General features: G+C 40.0%; 1 protein-coding gene and 1 pseudogene across 2 annotated transcripts; one reads left to right on the forward strand and one right to left on the reverse strand.

The window, feature by feature from the left end:
- Window positions 1–787: 787 nt before the first annotated feature.
- LOC143616758 (leucine-rich repeat receptor-like protein kinase PXC1) lies at window positions 788–15847 on the forward strand (annotated as a pseudogene). The gene is made up of 3 exons (XR_013150714.1): window positions 788–1892; window positions 14501–14737; window positions 15059–15847. The product of XR_013150714.1 is annotated as a leucine-rich repeat receptor-like protein kinase PXC1 (transcript).
- Window positions 15848–20302: 4455 nt separating this feature from the next.
- LOC143616755 (uncharacterized) lies at window positions 20303–25454 on the reverse strand. The gene is made up of 8 exons (XM_077089496.1): window positions 25169–25454; window positions 24353–24797; window positions 23565–23709; window positions 22860–22913; window positions 22662–22753; window positions 21526–21761; window positions 20714–20881; window positions 20303–20621 (listed from the first exon to the last, which is right to left on the reverse strand). The coding sequence occupies exons 1-8, from the start codon at window positions 25452–25454 to the stop codon at window positions 20524–20526; spliced, it is 1524 nt and encodes a 507-aa protein (XP_076945611.1). The 3' UTR covers window positions 20303–20523.

The following is a 25454-nucleotide window of genomic DNA, read 5'->3' on the forward strand; positions in this document are numbered from 1 at the left end:
TTATGAAAATAAACAGGAAACCAATTATGAAAAAAAAGTTGTAACTTAAATGTTAAAAGTTACAATGTAGCTATAACTTTTAATGCAAAACAATAAATTAATTTATTTTCCAATAACAAAAGAAATTACATTTATTTGACTTTTATTAATATAATCAAATGAGAGTTTTTCTTTTGTCTATACAGATGATAACGAGTGACAAACATTAACTAAGCGAATACATTAATAACACGATTAAAAACATGTTTTGTTTTTCTTTTTCGACCAACTTTTATTTTTACAAGTAGCAAGAAGGCAAAGGCTCTAAACAAACATCATTTTGAAAACAAAGTCACACTAGTTGCTCCACAACATAAAATTAAAATTAGATCTATTTTTGATTCAAAGATAGACCAAATTTATAATTTTTTTTCATTACTTCTTGCCCAAAACGTTCTTCCAAGCTAACTTTCACCATTCGTTATCTTCGAAATATACAAACAAGCCGTTAAAACAATACCATGCAATACATCTTTCTCTTTCTTGCAAACCGAAACCAATAAAGTGTATCCTCATAAGGTCCCGAATTCAAAAAGCCTAAATCGGCCAAATGTTACACCAAGCACTAATCATACTCCAAACCGAATTAGTAAATGTGAGAAAATGATCCGAAGTTTATGAACTTTCATCACATAAACCACAAGACATCAAATCCACCTAAATGAAACGAATCTAATTGTGTTAATAATTGCTTCTCACTATTAAACACACACATATATATATATCACATTTATTTCCCGCCCAACACACTTACCATCCCATAATGGACATTCTCCGTTCCCTTTTCCTCCACCTTCTCCTCGTCTTCGTCCTCGTCCTCGTTCCACCTTCTCTCTCCCTCTCCCCCACCGCGGATTTCGACACCGCGGACGCCGACAGCGACACCGCCGCCTTATCCTTATTCCGGTCCCAAACCGACACCCACGACCTCCTCCTCTCCAACTGGACACTCTCCTCCACCACTCACTCAACCGCATGCTCCGCCCACTGGACCGGCATCAAATGCACCAACAACCGCGTCACCACCCTCATCCTCCCCTCCCTCAACCTCCGCGGCCCATTAAACTCCCTCTCATCACTCGACCAGCTCCGAATCCTCGACCTCCACAACAACCGTCTCAACGGCACCCTTTCACCTCTAACAAAATGCACCAATCTCAAACTCCTCTACCTCTCGAACAACGACCTCTCTGGCGCCATCCCGCCAGAGTTCGGGTCGTTAGTTCGCCTTCTACGAGTTGACCTTTCCACAAACAACTTTGTGGGTCCCATCCCAGACGGGCTGGCAAAACTAGCCCGTCTGGTTACTCTCCGCCGGACCAGTTCCGGAGATGCTGGCAACAAAGATGAATATCATCAACCTAAACCTCTCGTACAATGAGTTGTACGGGCATCTCCCAAAGAACCTGGTGAATAAGTTTGGGTCTGATAGTTTTGTCGGGAACAAAGGGTTATGCGGATCGAGTCCGTTACCCGCTTGTTCGTCGATGAATAACGTTCCAGTTACCGTACAATCAAACCCGAGCTCGTTACCCACAACTTCAAATATTAAGCAAAGTCATAGATCAGGGTTACACCCTGGAGTGATCATAGCGATAGTGATCGCCAATTCGGTTTTAATTTTGGTGATGGTGCGTTTTTGTTAGCTTACTATTGCGGAAAACGAAGTACGTCGGGTTCGAAGATTGGTTCGGATATCGGGAAGAGTCGGAGTAGCTATGGAAGTGATAGCAGAGTTTATGCCAACAATGCTGGTGGTGGTGATGGTGATAATAAATTGGTGTTTTTTGATAAGAAGAAGAAGTTTGAGTTGGAGGATTTGTTGAGGGCGTCTGCGGAGATGCTGGGGAAAGGTGGTGTCGAAACATGAAATGAATCTGACCTGATCCATGACGATATTTCCACGGATTTTCGAGATGAACGAACCACGTCTTGATCTTCTTCTTCAGCTGCTTGAGACCTACAATGGTTTTTCGGGAGTGTGGAGGCGACTGCTAAGAAATCTAAGGATCTCTTGTTTACAGACACAAAAAAGTGGTGGTGGCTCTTATTGAGCATGACCCCTTAATAAGGAGGTGGAGACCTCCTTATATAGAGTCTCATGGCCACCATCATGGTACCCTAATGGGCCTAGCCCAGTTAGGGTTACCTCCACAAAACCCCCTCAGCCCAATAACATTGTATTAGTCCATATAATAAAATAAGCCAAACATGATAAATTTAGGGTCGTAAAACCGGGTTTAGTACCATACCCCTACAAGCCCCCCCAAGCCCAGTGTTGCTCCTGGACGCGCAAGCGTCTAGGTGGAGCGCTGGACTTTATGAGGTGTGTTAGGCTATGAGGCGGTTTTTTCCCTGTTCTTTGGCCTTGTCTTTATTGTCTTTGAGTTTTGGATTTTTTTCTACATGATGGTGACGAGCTGTAAAAATAATGAAGCTTGCGCGTGAGGCGGCTTACGAGCTATAATAATAAAGCCTGCGCGAGTTGCGGCTTACGAGCTATAATAATAATGAAGCTTGCGCGTGAGGCGACTTACGAGCTATGAGAATAATAATGAAGCTTGCGCGAGTTGCGGCTTACGAGCTATGAGAATAATAAAGCTTGCGCGAGTTGCGGCTTACGAGCTATAATAATAATAAAGCCTGCGCGTGAGGCGACTTACGGGCTGTAAGAATAATGGAGCCTGCGCGAGTTGCGGCTTACGAGCTATAAGAATAATAACAGCTTGCGCGCGAGGCGTCTTATGAGCTGTATGAATAATAAAGCCTGCGCGTGAGGCGTCTTACGAGCTAAAAGAATAATAACAGCTTGCGCGCGAGGCGTCTTACGAGCTATAAGAACAATAACAGCTTGCGCGCGAGGCGTCTTATGAGCTGTATGAATAATAAAAGCTTGCGCGCGAGGCGTCTTACGAGCTAAAAGAATAATAACAGCTTGCGCGCGAGGCGTCTTATGAGCTATAAGAACAATAACAGCTTGCGCGCGAGGCGTCTTATGAGCTGTATGAATAATAAAGCCTGCGCGTGAGGCGACTTACGGGCTGTAAGAATAACTATCGAGTAAATTAACAATTAGCGCGCAAACATGAGATATTTCTCATGCGCGAAAAGGGACTCTTAGGTATTCTAGGTCGTTACGTCTAACCACCTATCCTAAAGTCACGGAGCTCTGATACCAATCTGTAACACCCCGACCGATGGCGGATTATACATCGGGGCGCCACGTATTGTTTCATTACTCGCGACACTATTTGGGTGTCAATATTTAATAAATACATTTCATTGCGCACGCGCAGAACACGACATAAAGTAACATAAATCATATTATAACTCAAAATATTCAAATAACATAAACTTGTCTTGTTACATTTTAAACTAGGTCCAAAAGAAAAGAAAACATCCTATGTGTCCTCAAGCTTCCAGAAACAGCTACAGCAAACCTGAACATGTGTTAAAATAAAACGTCAACACTTGCGTGTCGGTGAGAAATCAAGTTTAATAGATATAAATAGATAACAATATCTGCGCGCATCATGTGTATAACTGGTGTTCAACAAGGGTGTAATCAGATTGTGATCAAGCCTTAGATCATAGCTCATAGTTCAATCCGTGCTCCCAATTGAGCACAAAAACAAGAAAACTGTGCAAGTGTAAACTAAAGAGAAATCATAAACGATAGTTCTCCCGTGTTCATCTAATGGATCCATGAAAACTGCGGAATAGGCCGACAAGACGGTTCATGATCCACACATACAAATAAACAGCCAAGTCTACGTCCATAACACATGGGGTTTTGCGCGACAAAAGTTTATAAACAAGTTTAAGACTCAAGTTTGTACGAACACATAAACATCCCAAAACATTAAAAATAAAAAGGGATTAGGTACGAGATTACTCACCTGAAAAAGGTGTGTGGAAAGATAATGCAAGAACCAACTTTTAAACAAGCACAAGTTAACCTATAAATAAAGATTATTGGTTTAATGATTTGTTTTATGCCTTGAATATATGTTAGCATAGTAATATGTATCTTTAACAAATTATTATATATTATATATTACCGGAAATCTGGGCAGGACAAGGGAAAAGACGAAGGCAAAGAGAGGAGGCGGCTGAGGAACAACGGCAGAGGGCAAGGAGAAGAGAGCAGAGAAGAGTTTAAGTGTTTGTGTGTGTAGTGTTAATAAACAAGAGAAATAGTTTTATTTATAGTAAAACCCTAGGGAACACAATCCCATAAAAAGAGGAAAAGATCTTCACAAATCAGACAAAAGATATTAAAAAGCAAAAGATTCCAAAAGCAAAAGATACCAAAAGATATGGCAGCCGGGGAACAGGAAAAAAAAGGGCTGACAGGTTACAGGTCAAGCATGGGAGGAGTCAGAAAAACACTGTTCAAGACATGCAAAAAGAAGATTTCAAAAGATTATGTCAGTCACTTTTTCTGTCAACCAATAGGATTGGTGCGCATGCTGCGCCGAAAGTGGCTTTTCGGACAGATGTCGGAACTGACCTAAAGCTCAAACAAAAGATAAGATATCAAAAGATACAGGCTGACCTAAACAGAAGAAAAGACTCAAGGTCTAGCGCGAGAAGATTCGAGCGCAAGGGCGAAGGCAGACAGAACAAGCCTTAGCGCGTCGCGGGAAGAACTACCGTTCTTAGCGCGCTGCGAGAAGAACTACAATTCTTAGCGCGCCGCGGGAAGAACTACCGTTCTTAGCGCGCTGCGAGAAGAACTACCATCCTTAGCGCGTCGCGGGAAGAACTACAATTCTTAGCGCGCTGCGAGAAGAACTACAAATCCTTAGCGCGCTGCGAGAACTGCAATTCTTAACGCGCTGCGAGAAGAACTACAATTCCTAGCGCGCTGCGAGAAGAGTTCGTCTCGCGAATCGCAGGAATAGCTGGTCTTCGCGCAGGCTTCCTTGTAAGGAGTCTGGCGCGTGGAGCTGCGCAGACATCCTTAGGCGGGAAGAACCAAAGGACAAGCAAAGAGTTAAGAGAAAACGGGGTTCAAGGCTCAAGGGTTAAGCAGAGGGGCGGGACGGCGACAAAAAGAGAGAAAAGAGGCGGGACGGCGACAAGAGAGAGAAAGAGGCGGGACAGCGACAAGAGAGAAAAAGAGGCGGGACGGCGACAAGAGAGAGAAAGAGGCGGGACGGAAATTATTATTATTAGTAAGTAATATAAAAATATATGTATGTATATAATTTATTTAATGTTAAATTTTACAAAGATTAAATAATCAAATTTTAAATCATAAAAAGAATCGGATTCGAAAACGGGTACCTGGGTCGGGTCGGATTGGGCAGTTGTCACAGTCTCCCCTACTTTAAGAAATTTCGTCCCGAAATTTATCTCGAAGTAGGATGCGCAGAGAAAAGGTGCGGGTACTTGATCTTCATCTGATCTTCCCTTTCCCAAGTGAACTCGGCTCCGCGCTTGGACTGCCAATGAACTTTAACAATAGGGATGCGACTGCGCTTGGTTCGCTTTACCTCGCAATCCATAATTTCAACAGGCTTCTCAACGAAATGCATAAACTCATCAACTTGAACTTCATCAAGTGGTATGTGAAGGTTCTCGTCAGCTAAACATTTATTGAGATTGGATACATGGAACGTTGGATGCACATTGCTGAGCGCGGGCGGCAGGTCTAGCTTGTAGGCAACTTTTCCCACCCTCGCAAGAATCTTGAATGGACCAACATAACGAGGTGCAAGCTTACCTTTCTTCCCAAAGCGGACAACACCCTTCCAGGGCGACACTTTGAGGAGAACAAGATCACCAACTAGAAATTCGAGAGGCTTCCGCCTGCGATCTGCGTAACTCTTCTGTCGGCTTCTGGCAGTCAGCAGATGATCACGGATCTTGGCGATTTTATCGGTTATCTCTTGAACTAGTTCGGGTCCTGTGATTTGAACTTCACCCACTTCGCTCCAACAAATCGGTGAACGGCACTTTCGACCGTAAAGTGCTTCAAATGGGGCCATACCAATGCTGGAATGATAGCTGTTATTATAAGAGAACTCGATCAGAGGTAGGTGTGAATCCCAATTACCTCCAAAATCAAGAACACAAGATCGAAGCATATCCTCAAGGGTTTGGATGGTTCGCTCAGACTGTTCGTCAGTCTGGGGATGATATGCAGTACTCATGTCCAAGCGAGTTCCTAACGCAGTTTGGAGGGATTTCCAAAAGCGAGATATAAAACGGCCATCGCGATCGGATATGATGCTCAAAGGAGTACCATGACGGCAGACAATTTCCTTGACATAAAGATGCGCAAGTTGTTCAACACGGTAGGTTTCACGAATGGGCAGAAAGTGGGCAGACTTGGTCAATCGATCCACTATTACCCAAATGCTATCATGTTTGCTTGCGGTCAAGGGTAACTTGGTGATAAAGTCCATTGCTATACTTTCCCATTTCCACGTAGGAATTTCAGGTTGTTCGAGCAAACCAGATGGGCGTTGATGTTCAGCTTTTACCTTAGAACAAGTTAGGCATTTAGCTACAAACGCAGCAATATCCTTTTTCATACCAGGCCACCAATAAGAAAGGCGCAAATCTTTGTACATTTTGTCAGCACCAGGATGAACGGAATACCGGGATTTGTGCGCTTCACTCAGTATGACAGAGCGAAGATTCTCATCATTGGGAATCCAGATGCGATTGAGATAGCAGATAATTCCACTCAGATTAGGGACAAAATGCGCTTCCGCGCCACACGCTAACTCGGCGCGAAGGTTGCCATTGCTGATCGATGCGCGCTGCGCGTCGCGAATGCGCGATTCAAGATTGCTTTGAATCGGCGCGAAGTGAAGCTGCGTGCGCGGCAAGATACAGTTAAGCTGGCAGGGTTTGCGGCTGAGCGCATCAGCTACCACATTAGCCTTTCCAGGGTGATATCGGATCTCACAATCGTAATCACTGATGAGTTCGTTCCATCGGCGTTGTCTCATGTTAAGTTCCTTTTGATCAAAAATATGCTGAAGGCTTTTATGGTCTGTGTAAATGATACACTTAGTCCCATAGAGGTAGTGTCTCCAGATTTTCAAGGCAAATACAACTGCACCAAGTTCGAGATCGTGAGTCGTATAATTCTTTTCATGAATTTTAAGTTGCCTAGACGCGTAAGCGATAACCCTGCCTCGTTGCATAAGTACACAACCGAGACCTTGGTTGGAGGCATCACAATACACGACAAAATCATCATTACCCTCAGGTAACGCTAGAACAGGAGCTTCGCACAACAATCGCTTGAGCTTCAGAAAGGCTTCTTCTTGCTTCGAGCCCCAAATATACGGTTTGCCTTTGTGCGTTAATGCTGTTAAAGGCAAAGCGATCTTTAAGAAGTTCGAAATAAATCGCCGGTAGTAACCAGCTAAGCCCAAAAAGGAACGGATTTCGGTAGGAGTGGACGGTGTAATCCAGTTCTTGATTGCTTCAATCTTGGTTGGGTCGACATGAATACCCATCTTGTTTACAACATGACCAAGAAACTGTACTTCATCCGACCAAAACTCACACTTGGAGAGTTTGGCAAAGAGTTGCTCGGTTCGAAGCTTTTGCAACACCAACCGAAGATGTTGCTCATGCTCGGCCTTGGTTTTGGAATAAACCAGAACGTCATCGATAAACACGATCACGAATCGGTCCAAGAAAGGCCTACACACCCGGTTCATTAGATCCATGAAGACAGCGGGTGCGTTGGTTAAACCGAAGGGCATGACCAAGAATTCAAAATGACCATAGCGGGTTCGAAAAGCAGTCTTGGGAACGTCCTCTTCGCGGATACGCAACTGGTGATAGCCAGAACGGAGATCGATCTTGGAGAAACAAGAGGCACCTTGGAGTTGATCAAAGAGGTCGTCAATATGCGGTAAGGGATACCGGTTCTTAATGGTGAGCTTGTTCAGCTCGCGGTAATCAATACACATGCGAAACGTACCATCTTTCTTTTTAACGAACAACACCGGAGCACCCCAGGGCGAAGAGCTAGGGCGAATGAATCCTTTAGCGGTCAACTCTTGAAGTTGACTTGCTAATTCTTGCATCTCAGCGGGTGCAAGACGATAAGGAGATTTGGCTACGGGGGATGCACCAGGGACAAGATCAATACGAAACTCGACTTCCCGAGCGGGAGGTAAACCAGAAAGATCATCGGGAAAGACTTCAGGAAAGTCACGCACGATGGGGATTTCAGAAAGTTTCTTCTTTCCTTCATCGGGTTTGACCACATGAGCTAAGAACGCTACACATTTCTTCCGCAGAAGTCTTCGGGCTTCAGTGCATGACATTAGTTTAAGACCGTTAGATGGTTTTTCGCCGTAGATATGCAGATCACCATTTTCTCGAGGAATGCGAATCATCTTTTTGGCGCAAATAACTTCGGCGCGATTTTGCGAGAGCCAGTCCATACCGATAATAACATCAAAGCTTCCAAGCGGCATAGGAATGAGGTCGATTAGAAAATCATGTTCGTTAAGGTTAAGCGTGCAATCTTTGATTACGGAGTTTATTAAAATAGTTTCACCATTAGCCAATTCAACTGAAAAGTTTTCGCTTAAGTTTATGCGCGGTCGCGCAAGTTTCTGCTCAAATGCGCGAGAAATAAAACTTCTATCGGCGCCAGTATCAAAAAGTATGGATGCATATTGTCCATTAAGTAAAAATGTACCATTAACCACGTCATTATTCGCTTGCGCTTGGTGCGCGGTTATATTAAAAGCTCGTCCGCGCGTCACTTGGTTTGAAATTTGGTTAACCGGATTAGCTTGGGTAATCTGAACTTGTAGTCTCGGGCACGCGTTCCGGAAATGACTGGGATCACCGCAGTTATAGCACGACCTGGGTCGTGGATTAGGGTATGTTGGTTGTGGGTTCTGCAGGTAGGTTGGTGGTGTTTGCGCAATTGGGTTGGAGGGAAGGACTCTACAGTTCTCAGCAGTGTGACCAGTGCGGCCACATCGGTTACATTGTCGACACGGGACTTGAGGTGGGTGGTGAAGTCTACAGGTTGGGCAAAAGGGTTGGTTTCCTGTGTAGGGTTTCTTAGTGGACGGGGCAGGGAGTGCGGGATTGGTTAAGGCATAGTTGTGAACTACAGGAGGTGTTGGGTAGGTCGGCAGTGGGTTAGGCGCGTAAACTGGAGGTTGGTAGGTGGGTTGCTGGACAATGGGCGGGCTTGTAAGCGCGTAGGCTTTGCGCCTGCGCTTGAGGTTGTTATGGTTTGAGGGTTCTGGCTTGGTTTCTGTTGGTTCTGGGACAGTCTTGGTGAGTTTGGTCTTTTCGGTTCCTCGCAGGAACAGGGTTCCTGCCCTGACATGGTTGTCGCTGAGCACAGCGGCCAACTCGATGGCGTCAGAGAGGGTTGCTGGGTTCCTGGCCCATACAGAATCTTGAATTTCCATAGGGAGACCCCCAAGAAACTTCTCGATGGCTCGGCGGGAAGGGGTAACTAGGTGCGGGACAAGCAAACTAAGTTCGTGGAAGCGCATAGCGTACTCGCGCGCTTCGCCACTGTACTGCTTCAAGTTCCAAAATTCCTCCTCAAGGCGCTTTATTTCGTTGGGAGGGCAGAACTCTCGCGTCAAGATTTCCTTGAATTCCTCCCAGAGCATGCTAGAAGCAGCCTCTGCGCCACGCGCATGAGCTACTCCATTCCACCATGTAAGCGCCCTTGATTCCAGGACACTAGAGGCATATAAGGTTCGTTTGTCTGGAGGGCATTGGGTATGGAGGAAAGTGTTTTCAATTTTCTCGAGCCACTGGAGCATTACGGTAGCTCCTTCAAGTCCGGTGAATTTCGGAGGGTTACCCGCATTGAAGGATTTAATATTGTATCCGGAGGGGTTGGTATTAGTTTGGTTTAAGGCTTGGGCTATTGCGGCGGCCATTTCCTGGGAACGTTGCTGCCTACGTCTGCGCGCGGCTTCTCTCCTCTGATGACGGCGAGATAGCGGAGGCATTCTATAAAAGTTTTAATTTTTGTTAATATCTTGGTATGGGAAATCGTTTTAGCGCAAGGTATATCGTCGTAAAGCTTGTTTCGCGGAGTTAAATGCTATCAAATTTTGAAGTAAAATATGAATTTAAATGCAACTTAATACAGGTAAAGAATTCGAATTGAAAATCGACAATTCATGCATCACCATGACTTTCCGAATTCTCAATTTAAAATATCGAGTAACGAGCATTGAAGGTTGACAATTCATGTATCACCATGACTTTTCAAATCTTCAATTCAAAACATCGAGTAAATGAATATTGGAGATTGACAATTCATGTATCACCATGACTTTTCAAATCTTCAATTTAAAACATAAAGTTAATGGTAATTGAAAATCAACTATTCATGTACCACCATGACTTCTCGGATTTTCAATCCCCACAACAAACGAATATGTAAGTAAAGAAATAAATTGAAATTTAACAATAAAAATCGAAAGATCGCGAAATAAACATGAGATCATGTGTTGCGTAAGCGCAAGCATATTTTATAAATATCGAGTAAATTAACAATTAGCGCGCAAACATGAGATATTTCTCATGCGCGAAAAGGGACTCTTAGGTATTCTAGGTCGTTACGTCTAACCACCTATCCTAAAGTCACGGAGCTCTGATACCAATCTGTAACACCCCGACCGATGGCGGATTATACATCGGGGCGCCACGTATTGTTTCATTACTCGCGACACTATTTGGGTGTCAATATTTAATAAATACATTTCATTGCGCACGCGCAGAACACGACATAAAGTAACATAAATCATATTATAACTCAAAATATTCAAATAACATAAACTTGTCTTGTTACATTTTAAACTAGGTCCAAAAGAAAAGAAAACATCCTATGTGTCCTCAAGCTTCCAGAAACAGCTACAGCAAACCTGAACATGTGTTAAAATAAAACGTCAACACTTGCGTGTCGGTGAGAAATCAAGTTTAATAGATATAAATAGATAACAATATCTGCGCGCATCATGTGTATAACTGGTGTTCAACAAGGGTGTAATCAGATTGTGATCAAGCCTTAGATCATAGCTCATAGTTCAATCCGTGCTCCCAATTGAGCACAAAAACAAGAAAACTGTGCAAGTGTAAACAAAAGAGAAATCATAAACGATAGTTCTCCCGTGTTCATCTAATGGATCCATGAAAACTGCGGAATAGGCCGACAAGACGGTTCATGATCCACACATACAAATAAACAGCCAAGTCTACGTCCATAACACATGGGGTTTTGCGCGACAAAAGTTTATAAACAAGTTTAAGACTCAAGTTTGTACGAACACATGAACATCCCAAAACATTAAAAATAAAAAGGGATTAGGTACGAGATTACTCACCTGAAAAAGGTGTGTGGAAAGATAATGCAAGAACCAACTTTTAAACAAGCACAAGTTAACCTATAAATAAAGATTAATGGTTTAATGATTTGTTTTATGCCTTGAATATATGTTAGCATAGTAATATGTATCTTTAACAAATTATTATATATTATATATTACCGGAAATCTGGGCAGGACAAGGGAAAAGACTAAGGCAAAGAGAGGAGGCGGCTGAGGAACAACGGCAGAGGGCAAGGAGAAGAGAGCAGAGAAGAGTTTAAGTGTTTGTGTGTGTAGTGTTAATAAACAAGAGAAATAGTTTTATTTATAGTAAAACCCTAGGGAACACAATCCCATAAAAAGAGGAAAAGATCTTCACAAATCAGACAAAAGATATTAAAAAGCAAAAGATTCCAAAAGCAAAAGATACCAAAAGATATGGCAGCCGGGGAACAGGAAAAAAAAGGGCTGACAGGTTACAGGTCAAGCATGGGAGGAGTCAGAAAAACACTGTTCAAGACATGCAAAAAGAAGATTTCAAAAGATTATGTCAGTCACTTTTTCTGTCAACCAATAGGATTGGTGAGCATGCTGCGCCAAAAGTGGCTTTTCGGAAAGATGTCGGAACTGACCTAAAGCTCAAACAAAAGATAAGATATCAAAAGATACAGGCTGACCTAAACAGAAGAAAAGACTTAAGGTCTAGCGCGAGAAGATTCGAGCGCACGCGCGAGGGCGAAGGCAGACAGAACAAGCCTTAGCGCGTCGCGGGAAGAACTACCGTTCTTAGCGCGCTGCGAGAAGAACTACAATTCTTAGCGCGCCGCGGGAAGAACTACCGTTCTTAGCGCGTCGCGGGAAGAACTACAATTCTTAGCGCGCTGCGAGAAGAACTACAAATCCTTAGCGCGCTGCGAGAACTGCAATTCTTAACGCGCTGCGAGAAGAACTACAATTCCTAGCGCGCTGCGAGAAGAGTTCGTCTCGCGAATCGCAGGAATAGCTGGTCTTCGCGCAGGCTTCCTTGTAAGGAGTCTGGCGCGTGGAGCTGCGCAGACATCCTTAGGCGGGAAGAACCAAAGGACAAGCAAAGAGTTAAGAGAAAAAGGGGTTCAAGGCTCAAGGGTTAAGCAGAGGGGCGGGACGGCGACAAAAAGAGAGTAAAGAGGCGGGACGGCGACAAGAGAGAGAAAGAGGCGGGACAGCGACAAGAGAGAAAAAGAGGCGGGACGGCGACAAGAGAGAGAAAGAGGCGGGACGGAAATTATTATTATTAGTAAGTAATATAAAAATATATGTATGTATATAATTTATTTAATGTTAAATTTTACAAAGATTAAATAATCAAATTTTAAATCATAAAAAGAATCGGATTCGAAAACGGGTACCTGGGTCGGGTCGGATTGGGCAGTTGTCACAATAATAGTGGAGCTTGCGCGTGAGGCGGCTTACGAGCTACTTTATGTCCCGCGCCACGTGCAGATGTTGCATGCGCGTGCGCGTAGACTTTGGTTTTGTGTTATGCGCCACGCGCAGATGTTGCATGCGCGTGCGCGTAGGCTTTTTGTCCCGCGCCGCGCGCAGATATTGCATGCGCGTGCGCGTAGACAGTGATATGTGTGAGCATGTGATGCGTAAGCATGTGTAATATGCGTGAGCATATGTGATGCGTGAGCATATGTGGTGCATGAGCATGTGGTATGAGGATTCCCAATCCTTAAGTTTGGCGCGTGTCCATATGGGATATTATGAGGATTCCCAACCTTGAAGTTTGGCGTGTAGCCATATGGGATATTATGAGGATTCCCAACCTTTGAGTTTAGCGCGTAGCCATATGGGATATTATGAGGATTCCCAACCTTTGAGTTTGGCGCGTAGCCATATGGGATATTATGAGGATTCCCAACCTTTAAGTTTTGGCGCGTAGCCATATGGGATATTTTGAGGATTCCCAACCTTAAAGTTTGGCGCGTAGCCATATGGGATATTATGAGGATTCCCAACCTTGAAGTTTGGCGCGTAGCCATGTGGGATATTATGAGGATTCCCAACCTTTGAAGTTTGGGGCGTAGCCATATGGGATATTATGAGGATTCCCAACCTTGAAGTTTGGCGCGTAGCCATATGGGATATTATGAGGATTCCCAACCTTGAAGTTTGGCGCGTAGCCATGTGGGATATTATGAGGATTCCCAACCTTTGAAGTTTGGCGCGAGGCCTGATGCGCGCATGCACGGCGATGGAGTGGTGACTCGTGAGTGCGCGTGCATGGCGGAGGTCTCTTGCGCAAAACCCAGATGGTGGTTTCCGCGGCGGCACATGCACGGCTGCGGAGTGAGAATCCGCGGGCGCGCGTACATGGCGGCGGAAATCTGGTAATTTCTGGATCTGCAGTTTTAGAGTCAGATCTGCAACTTTAGACCTAAAATCCAGGTCTGTAATCTAGACCTAGATCTGTAAATCAGATCTGGACATATCTGAAGCCCGGAGCAGATTTAAAACCATCACATATCCGGAGACCTGATCATTCGAATCAGGCCGTTTCTTTTTGCACAGATCTGGAAGCCTCTTTTAGATCTATGGATCTTTTTGAGCTTTAATAGAACAAACCTTGAAGCCTTTTTCTGCAAACTTCCAGATCTGGGTTTTTCTGGGAGAGATCCGACAGCCGAGATGAAGATCGAAGGGTAGTTCGCTGCCCTCCCACGGATGGCGCCAATGTTGAAACATGAAATGAATCTGACCTGATCCATGACGATGTTTCCACGGATTTTCGAGATGAACGAACCACGTCTTGATCTTCTTCTTCAGCTGCTTGAGACCTGCAATGGTTTTTCAGGGGTGTGGAGGCGACTGCTAAGAAATATAAGGATCTCTTGTTTACAGACACAAAAAAGTGGTGGTGGCTCTTATTGAGCATGACCCCTTAATAAGGAGGTGGAGACCTCCTTATATAGAGTCTCATGGCCACCATCATGGTACCCTAATGGGCCTAGCCCAGTTAGGGTTACCTCCACAAAACCCCCTCAGCCCAATAACATTGTATTAGTCCATATAATAAAATAAGCCAAACATGATAAATTTGGGGTCGTAAAACCGGGTTTAGTACCATACCCCTACAGGTGGGTTGGGGACGGTGTATCGGGTTGTGTTGGACGATGGGTGTACGGTGGTGGCGGTGAAGCGGTTGAAGGATGCGAACCCGTGTGGGCGGAAGGAGTTTGAGCAGTATATGGATGTGATTGGGAAGGTTAAGCATCCGAATGCGGTGAAGTTGAGAGCTTATTATTATGCTAAGGAAGAGAAGCTTTTGGTTTATGATTATTTGCCTAATGGAAGCTTGCATTTGCTACTTCATGGTAATGTGTTCTTTCATGTTTCTTGATTTAGGTTTAATGTTGGTTTAGTTAATTAGATTGATTAATTAGTTTGGTTGACAAAAAACATAGAAATTGATGGTCATATCATGATTGTAGATTTTCTTGAACCTAAATTATGAGCGATTTAATGCTGAATCGTTCAGAATTTAGACGTTTTCCCCTCCAATGTTGACGGGTTTTCTACATAAACTCGTTAACATTGATGCTTTAGCCAGTTATGGTGATCAGGTGGACCAACTAGAGATTTTGAGATTAAAATTTTCATTTTCATATAAGATTTTTAATTTTTAATGGTTACAGGAAACCGGGGACCAGGAAGAATCCCGTTAGATTGGACAACACGTATAAGTATTGTGTTAGGTGCGGCCCGGGGGCTAGCTCATATCCACGAAGAGTACAAAACTTCACGAATCCCTCATGGTAACATAAAATCATCAAACGTGTTACTAGACAAGAATGGTAACGCGTGCATTTCTGATTTCGGGTTGTCACTACTTTTAAACCCGGCCCACGCCACGGCTAGACTAGGAGGGTACAAAGCACCCGAGCAATTTGAGACCAAACGGTTATCACAAAAAGCAGATGTTTACAGTTTTGGAATATTATTATTGGAAATGTTAACGGGTCGGGCTCCAAACCAATACTCGTCACCTTCTCGTGTTGAGGAAGAGGAGCAACCCGTTGACCTACCAAAATGGGTTCGGTCCGTGGTGCGTGATGAATGGACCGCGGAAGTGTTTGATCAAGAATTGTTAAGGTACAAGAATATTGAGGAAGAGCTTGTTTCAATGCTTCATGTTGCAATGACTTGTGTGGCGGGCCCACCCGAAAAGAGGCCCACAATGGCGGAAGTTGTGAAGATGATTGAGGAGATTCGGGTCGAGCAGTCACCGTTAGGGTAACGGGGAAGATTATGACGAGTCACGTAACTCGATGTCGCCTTCGGTGGCTACAACCGAAGGTTGACCGTTGGATGGTTCTTCCATCTTAGTTTGTTAAATATCAACCGTTTGATATGTTGCTTGTTTTTTGTTTTAATTTGTTATGTGGCTTGTGATATTGTAATGTTAGTGTGAAGAAAATTAAGTTAAGGATTTGAATTTAAATTTTAAACATTGGTTTATTAAATGTATTTAATAAAAATAATAAAGTAAAAGCTAAGGAAAAAGAAAGAAAGTGAGAATTCAGGATTGCAAAAGCTCATGCTTGAAATGATGGTGTCCCCAGGACATCACTTTGCTCCATTTATTTGCTTTTCATGCTTTTACACGCTTGACTTCATTTTCACTCAAACAAATTAATTATTGTAATTTTCTATTACTATAATAATAAAAACACAAAGAGAAAAACAATTTTAGGTCTATGTGGAATTGTGGATAAGGGGATTTGTCATCTAAGGATCAAGATAAATTATTCTTGTTATATTTGTCATTAGTTAAAAGAGTGAACTAGCAAAGGTCGCGTGCGATCAATCAGTAAATGGCGTTAGACAGGGATTTATCGAAGCAGGAATATGAGCTCTACCACGATAGGATTTCTCTCAATTGAGAAAACGCCATTAGAGTCGTTGGCCCAATAGCTTCGTTTAGGAGCAAACGATTACCAAGTTTCTTGTGAAAGGAGAAGACGAATGGACAAAGCCAATGACTAAGGTGTGTGAAAGTAGATGTCTGGGACACAAAGAGGAAGAGAGTAGAATATGATTGATTGAATGAACATCATTTCACGCTTACAGAATGATTTATCCATGTGAATACTATTGATTTTGTCGTATGATCAATGATCCGATTTTGTTATTTCAATCCACTATGCTAGCTACTGGATTGACATGAATGTGTTAATGTTACACTAGTATACTACGGTTTTGATTTTTAAGTGTTTCATAAAATTACACTTGTGATTCATAATGTTCTCTCCGTCATAACACTTTTAGTCCTTGTAGTGGACACATGCTAAACTTAAATATACATTTTTTTCTTTTTAACTTTTATAGTATAGAAACAATGTGGCCTTTGAATGTTATTTTTGGTAACTTGGAAATAATATCGTAATATAACTTAACCACCGATCATTGTGTAATTAAATTTAAAGCAATAAAATTTGTGAAGATTCAAAACTTTATCTTTTATTAATTTTTAAATTAATTCAAAAAGAAAGAACTTAATTGCCCATTAGGGTCATTATTAGTTATTACTAATCAATCACTTCGAAAAAAATATGATACCAATTCAAAATATAAAAAGATGTTTATTCATCATTGCTTAAAGGTTATGAATTATGATCGTACTTTTATTTTAGACCATAATCAGTTGCTTGACTTTCGGGTGGTAGGTTCAAACCAAGTTGACATTTTCATATCAATTTGGGTTCTTTATATTAACATTCTACATATCAATTTAGTGTAAATATGTTTGTAAAATGAAATATTAGGAGTTTTTTTATAGGGTCGGTCAAAAATATAAACGATTTTGATTTATCAAGTTAATTTTTTTTGCGAAGAATTATGTAAGCGAACAAGCATGCAATGAAGTTCATATTTCTCGACACGTATAGCCTAAAATATACGTAGCAAACAAGTATCTAGCATAATGTATAACATGTAATATTTGGATGTGCAAGTAGTGAATGTGTGTATGTACCATTCGAGCGGAGAAATTAGGAGAAATTTTATATATAATCAACTCTCCCAAATTTGCCTATGTGCAAAGAAGACCTAATAGAAATCTATGAGATGAGTAGGAAAATGCACTTGTACATTTGCTTTATATGTTATATAGAAGACAATTATATTACCTCCTACTTGACTAATGACTATCCCATTAAATAATTAACGCATAAGATATAGGTGTTTTATGTAGTTCTCGTAATTCTTAATATTTTTTTTTGTTTTAGAAAAAATGCATCCCGATTTACATATTTACATATATTTAAAAAAAAAAAAGGAAACCTAAGAATTAATATCACATGTGACATGTAGTGCACTTAATCATAAAAAGGAAGGTGGTTGATTATTTGGTAGAAATTTGAAGACAGAAAGCGGCAAAGGATATAGAATGCTCACCAAACTTCTATAAAAACAATCTTAATGGAAAATACTTTAATAATTTCACAATTTTAGATTTTGAGTTTATAATTATATAAAGACATGGATTTGATGTAGACTCGTTGTTTTCTGGAAAACATATATATCATATTGATTAAATTAAACAATTAAATAATGTGGCAATCAAATGATAAGATTGTATAATCTTGTATTTAATCATGCTAACTTTTTTGAATTGCGTTAGTCTGGCTGGCAGGTACCCGAAGGAAAGCTCCTACATCAACCGTTCCTTATCCGAGTTCAAATCCCCTTACATTGTTGTTCTCCTCAGTAAGTAGAATACACATGTGAGAATCAAAACCCGATACCTCCCAGAAGAAAACATTATGATAAACCACTTGATCACCCGAGCTAGCTGGTGATGGCATTTAATCATGCAATTAACAAGCTTAAGACATAAATTTGTTTTTGATTATCTAAGCAATCAAACAATTAACAAACAACTCACATATAAAATCACATTAACATACCAACTTTTATAGCAGTGTTTCAGTACACTTAATAACCTCAAAAACACAAATGTCAAAACACTTGGTTACTCCACAAACCTATCATACATTTGTCGGTGGCTCCATCATTTTGTATTTGAAAATCTATAAACCATTTTCTTAACATTTTTCATCTCTTTAAAGACTTATGTTATTACCTATTCGTTTCGTTTAAATCATTTATTTTCCAGCAAAAGAAGTAAGATTGGAGCATTGAACTATTGAAGGACCTTAAGTGTTAACTGTTAAATGTACTTGGGCTTGCACTAAAGCGTCAGCCCATAAGGCCCAGGCTAAGCATACGGCCCAACAATTATAATTTTTGAACTTATCAATTATCATGCGACATGCCATTACAATTACCGGGTAATTATAGGTGTTAGGGGGTGTTTGGGATTCTTTATTTTATCTTTTTATAACTTTTCATTAAGTTAAGGAAAATTGGATTTCAATAATCCCAACTATTAAGCATTGGCCACCAATAATTCCAACTATCAATGTGATCGGTGATAATCCCAACTTTCAATGTTGTTACCAAGAACAATCCCGCTCTAACAATTCACTAACTCCGTTAGTTATTTTCTTTTAAGTTGTTGTGAAATAACCAAAATACCCTTGTAAATAAAAACAGAGCTAAATAAAAACAAAAACTAAAACCACAACCATCCACCCTTCTTCCCCATCAACCGGAGTAAGGGTTTTCCGGCCACCTTCAACCGCCGTCACAAATCTGAATGCCGCCCCTGTCCATCTCCAACTAGAATCACAAACACCAGACCACAAATCTGAACAACCCCCCCCCCCCCATTACCACCGAAGATGGTCACCACCGCCCCTCGTTTTTCCGGCCACGATAGAGCCACACTCCAACGACCACATCGGCGATGATTCCCCTCACTCCCGGTCTCGTTCTCCGCCCTTTTCCCATTAACCATCATCCCCCTTGTCTTTCCGATAAGAATATAGGAAACAGGATGTAGAGATAGAGAGATCTGAGCGGTGGTGTAAAGTAAATTGTCGGCAACCGTCTTTTTCTAAACCCAGAAAACTTAGCGGTGGTGTGGTGTAAAGCTCGAACACCGCCGATAGGGGATAGACAAATAGGGTGCTTGTTTTATCAGGTGGTGGTGTTAGGTTTTTTAAGATTTTTTTATTAATTATATTTTTTATTTGTTAGTAAGGGTATTTTGGTTATTTCACGCTAACTTAAAACAAAATAACTAACGCAGTTAGTGAATTGTTAGAGCTGGATTGTTCTTGGTAACAACATTGAAAATTGGGATTATCACCGGTCACATTGTTAGTTGGGATTATTGGTAGCCAATGCTTAATAGTTGGGATTATTGAAATCCAATTTTCTTTAAGTTAGTAAGTTAAAACATTGTTACTTATGAAACTTTTCCTCTCACAATATAAGCAATCTCAAAAACCTTATTACTTTTTAAAAAGTTAAAAGTTATAAGTTGGTGAAAATAAGCAATCCCAAACACCCCCTTATTGTTCGAAAATATACAACTTCACTCGGATGCCAGATAACTTGTCAACGTGAAAGAGCTTAACTTTGCCCTTAACCACATATGTAAACATTGAAGGTAATAAAACCTATGAACCTAAATTGGATAGATTTAGGATTGACAATTAGGTGTTATATTGATGAAACTAAACACCTTTGTGTCAAAACATATTAACACTAATCCTAGCAAGCTTAAAATGACATCCTTAAAATGACATCACTCGGAACATAAATCAGGCGTGACGAACCAAAAAGCGTGTAAATTGACATTACTAAAGAGTGATGTACAAAAGTAGTTAGTTTACAACTTAGACGCAACTAGGTTTAGCTATCAGTCTAATTTTCTCTTGATAGAACATAAAGACAACGATCCAAGAACCAGATCAACCCTTACTCAACCCATCACGAACACAAATCTTTGTCAAGTGAACCCATTTAACTACTAGATCGAGTATTTTAGGATAACAATTAATACAGATAAACGTTGTAGTACAACCTGTGGTTGATTGACAATTAACATCATGACTGACTATACCCAACGCTCGAGACTACAGATACTACTACATCACTATAACTAAGACATCTATGTCAAGATAATAATATTAATTACACAACAAATACAAGAAGCAAGCTGCTAATAAAGTCATCGACGGTTAAAGGCTTAGTCGATCCTTCCCGTTTGATCAATTAATGTGCCAACATGTTCTCCAGTTAAGGCTCTTGATATATTTCCAGGCTCATGAAGATTGAATATCACAACTACAAGAATTAAAAAAGATACAGATGTGTTCAATAAAATGTAAATAAAAAAAATATTAAAAAAAAGGGAGGGGTAATGAAAAGAAGCAAACCAGGAATCCCATTTTCTTCACAGCATGTTGCAGCCATCATGTCCATTGGTGACACGCCTCTAGAAGCTAAATCTCTATAGGAAATGTGCTCAAATGCAACATTGTTCATGGAGTCACATTCATATACACCGTCTGCGTTTGTACCTTTAATGAAGGCGTCTGCGTTAACTGCACGAAAACAATATACTATTAATGTATAATAAAACTCTTTGAGGCGAGCAAATTGCACAAACTGGAACAAACTTTACACCAATTTTCCAGATTCCAGCAACCAACTTTATGTTACCTTATTAAGTGCGACAAAAATCAATTTATATCGATAACTGATTTTAGCAATGAACCTCATTTTAACTAACACTAGTTGACGTCATATAAAATGATCATTTTTGTTTGAATTTATAAATATAAACTTCTAAAACCTATGTGAAACGAAAATTTGAAAAATAGTTCTGGGTATGAAAAAAAAAAGTTATTTCCACAAGATTAATATTAAAACTAGTAAATGCCACATAAGATGCCATGTGGCAGATATACACCCCTATATGCACTATCTACCACTTAAATAGCAGCAAATAGCTTTCAAGCTTTTGAAATATTTGTTGCTAAAATTCATACTAATATGCAAGTTGGTTACTAAAATCTGGAAAAAATGTAATGTTTGTTTCTATTTCATGCAATTTGCTCATTATAAAATGTCATATACCAAGAAATTTCATAGAAAGGAAAACCAATAAGATTTGATATTTTCTAATGGTAATAAAATTGCGGTTGTCAAGATAAATAAGTAGAATATTATAGATTGTGGGTCATACTCTCAGAAGCTCTAAGAGCAGCAGCTGTGTCGGTTGAGAAAAGCGGATTCCCGGTGCCAGCACCAATACCACCAAATATAACAACGCGTCCTTTTTCTAGATGTCGGACAGCTCTTTGTTTGCTGTACGGTTCAAAAACCTCGGGCATAGAAAAAGCTGACTGGAGACGAGTCTGAACACCAAGTTTCTCCAATGCTGACTGGATTAATATGGAATTCATCACAGTTGCCATCATACTGGTAACATGTGAAACCCATTGTTCATCAAGAAAATTGTACAACTGGCTATATGCATCAACATGCCATAGTACCAATACTTTAGTTTCATATATATCTTTCTAAATTTCATAATGTCGTATTTAACTTTTCAAAACACTAAAAATGTCATAGTTGTTAATTACAACTGTCTATTCATTGTTTCAACAAGAATATGACATGTAAACAAACCGTACTTTAAGTGAACATATTTTTTTGTTCGTTTAGTTAAACGAACGAACACAAATGTTCATAAGCATTCGTTCATTTATGTTCATTAATGTTCGTTACTTTACGTTTGTTTTAAGAAAATTTATTTAGATAGTCATCTAAACTTATAAGCCCATTTCAGTTTAGTCTAATTATAATTAACTGGTGTTCGCTTATTTATGGCCATTAATGTATATTCAGTTATGTTCGTTTAATTACGCTTATAAACCATTTGTTTATACTATTAACGAACGGACACACACACACTCAGTTTCTTAATGAACGAACATGGACAAGAAAAGCCTGTTCGTTTAGCTGTTCATGTTTGATCATTTGTTGGATAAAGTTAAATGAACGAACACGAACATGCTCCGTTTGTGTTCGTTCAGTTTGTTTACAAGCCTAGATACATTATGCGATGAGATGATTCAAAGGTGCAAGTAATTGGTTTATTTTACTTATTATAGAACTTACTAATATGATATTAAGAGGTTTAGAAGGATGTGTATGAAATTCTGAGCTTTCAGAAAGATGTATATGAAACTAAATCATATGTTTGGGTAATTAAATAAAACAGCTTATATTTTACCTTTAATTATTAGCTTAATCCATACGCGTTTATTATCAGAAAGTTACAATTAGTGCATCAAGAGATATTAATAATAATATTACCCAATTTGATAAGCAGTGCTTCTATCCATGCCCGTAGCTGAAACCCATGTGTCCCCACAAAAGAAATTGCGTCCACCGACCACTATTGCGACCTAAAATAGAAACTTGCATGTTCCAAATCAGATTCGAATATATTACATTATTTAAAAGTGATATTTGATTATGATGATGATAATTATAAATTATAAAAATAAGCACCTCAACACCAACATTGCAAGCCATAGATACTTCTCTAGCAATCAGCATAGCCACCTAAATAACACAATAGACCAACTTAAAACTTTGAACGATATACATGACATTACCAAGAAAGAATTATAGATTAATTTCATATATATCATTAAAAAAAGTGTGTCATATATATAGAGAGAAAGGTGTGTTCGTTTCAAAACCAATCATATGTTTAGAACCGCATAATTCACATGTACCTATACATAAGACGGTTATGTAATTCTTATATCTTTTATGCACCAAGTACAAGTTCATTATGAGGTTCTAACATACTATTGGTCTAAGCCAAATGTGCCCTTATATATACGTACATATATATCTACATATATCCTTCTAAACCCAATAATATCATATTTCCCCTTTCAAAACACTAAAACAGCATATTTAATCCGTTAAATATTAAATAAACGAAATACAATTACTTAAAATTGTCTTTTTCACTGAATAAACAAATATAAAAACGTGTCTCAGCGCATAATGTTCTTGACATTATTCAGTGAAACAGGCCGTTAAAAGTAAAATAATTCATTCTGTTCGCTGCAAAATAGGCGAATACGATCTTATTACTGTTTTTACATAAAACTTAAAAGAATATACATATATATATAATCAAATTTTGTAAGTTTTTGGAGGATATATATGAAACTGCCTCAAAATTTAAAACAAGCATACCTTTGGGTCAGCACTGTGAGGACCAGTTCCAGCCAAAGAAGCACCACTAATCTTAAAAACAACTCTTCTCCATCTTGCACTTGCTACTGGTTTTGACTTCATACCTGTGAGTTGACAACTTGGACTAGATGTTGCTGTTGCATATCTGCAAAAAAACATTGATTGGATACTTGTGCAATGTTCATACTAATTAGAACTTCGTAACAATTAATAATGAACACAATGCAATTCACCAAGTCAATATCAATATTAGGGATGTAAACGAGCCGAGCGCTCATGAACTACTTGAGACCGGCTCATTAGAAACTCAAACCAAGCCAAGCTCAAACGAGCTCAGGCTTAAAAATAAGCTTGCTTAATAAACAAGCCTGGGCTTCACTTGTCGAGCTCGAGTCAGCTCACAAGTATACCCTATACGTGCTAATCTATTATCTAATTTGTATTTAATATTTTTATGATAATTTTTATCATATAAAAAATATGATAAAAATAAGTAAATTCTATGCATTATGTTATATGTAAAAGTTATAATTAAAATATATACAAATATAGATTTAAATACTAGTAAAATAAATAGTAAGTAATAGACAATAAATTTGTCGAGCCCAAGCCTAGCTCAGCTTGAAAAAGTACTCACAAGCCGAGCTAAAGCTCAAGCTGAAGAAAACTACTCACGAGCTGAGCTCGGGCTCCACTCGGCTCATTTACACGCCTAAATATCTAATATTCATCTTCAATTTCAGTAAATCATAATCAAACTTGTATAAACAACAATGAAGGTTGCATACCTCTTAGACTGTCTACCAGGACTACTCATTCCACTGCTGGTATTATTATTATTATCATCCCCCAACACAGTCTTCATTGGCAATGTATTCCCAACAATCTGCTCCATCTTCTTAAACCACGGCCAATGACTCGTTCCATTCCCGCCATTTGTGTTCATATTATTCATCATCCGATGCTGTTCTAACTTATACCTTTTCTTTAAATTATCCACCTTGTTTTTACACTGCTCTACGCTCTTCGTCTGCTTCTCGCACCTCTCGGTCACAATCGCAGCCACATCCTCCCAATCTCGACCGCGCAAATGACCTCGATTCAGCTGTAAAAACTTATCCGAATACGCATCTAACAAACACACGATCGCTGAATCACTCCACTCCTCTCGATCCTTCCGGTACTCTCCGCCGGAACTCGAAGCTGAGATTTTATGTTTTTTACGGCGATCATCTACAGTCAAATCACATTAAATATTTAAAAAAAAAATAAAAAGTTTATAAACCATTCATAAAGACAAAACAATTATTATAACTATTAATCTTTATTTTTTAAAAATTAACGAACATAAACTAAATCATATCATCCTAGGTTTTTACTTTGTACTATGTAACATATTCCTATGTTTTTATTATGTAAACTAATCCCAGGTTTGCCATAATTCTAGGTTTTTAGAAAAGCATAAACATAATCCTATGTTGTTATTATGTAACATAATCCTAAATTTGACTAAAAAGAAAACATAATCCTAGGTATTTACCATGTAACATAATAAATCCTAGGTTTTAAAAATACATAAACATAATCCTAGGTTTTTTTGTTACCGTAATTATAGGGAGATCCAGTTCCTCCGTCGCTAAGCTCTTCTCGACCGTTGATTCTAGATCTGTTCGGATCGGAGTCGGTTTCGTACGGAACGGCGACGGCGACCGGTTGCGAACAAAATACGCCGGAATCATGTCTGTATCCGTCGCCGTTGGATTCGGGTACCGGTTTGTTGATCGGATTCGGTTGAGAGGATGACAATAAGTGGTGGTGGTGGTGGAAGTTAGGGTGGGTTGTGGTGGTGGTGTCGTTGATTAGAGGGAAATCGTCGTCGGAAGATGCCAT

This window comes from Bidens hawaiensis, unplaced genomic scaffold (assembly GCF_021521415.1).
Source record: "Bidens hawaiensis isolate Kalapana, Puna unplaced genomic scaffold, B.hawaiensis_p1.1 tig00049652_1, whole genome shotgun sequence".
NCBI lineage: Eukaryota > Viridiplantae > Streptophyta > Magnoliopsida > Asterales > Asteraceae > Bidens > Bidens hawaiensis.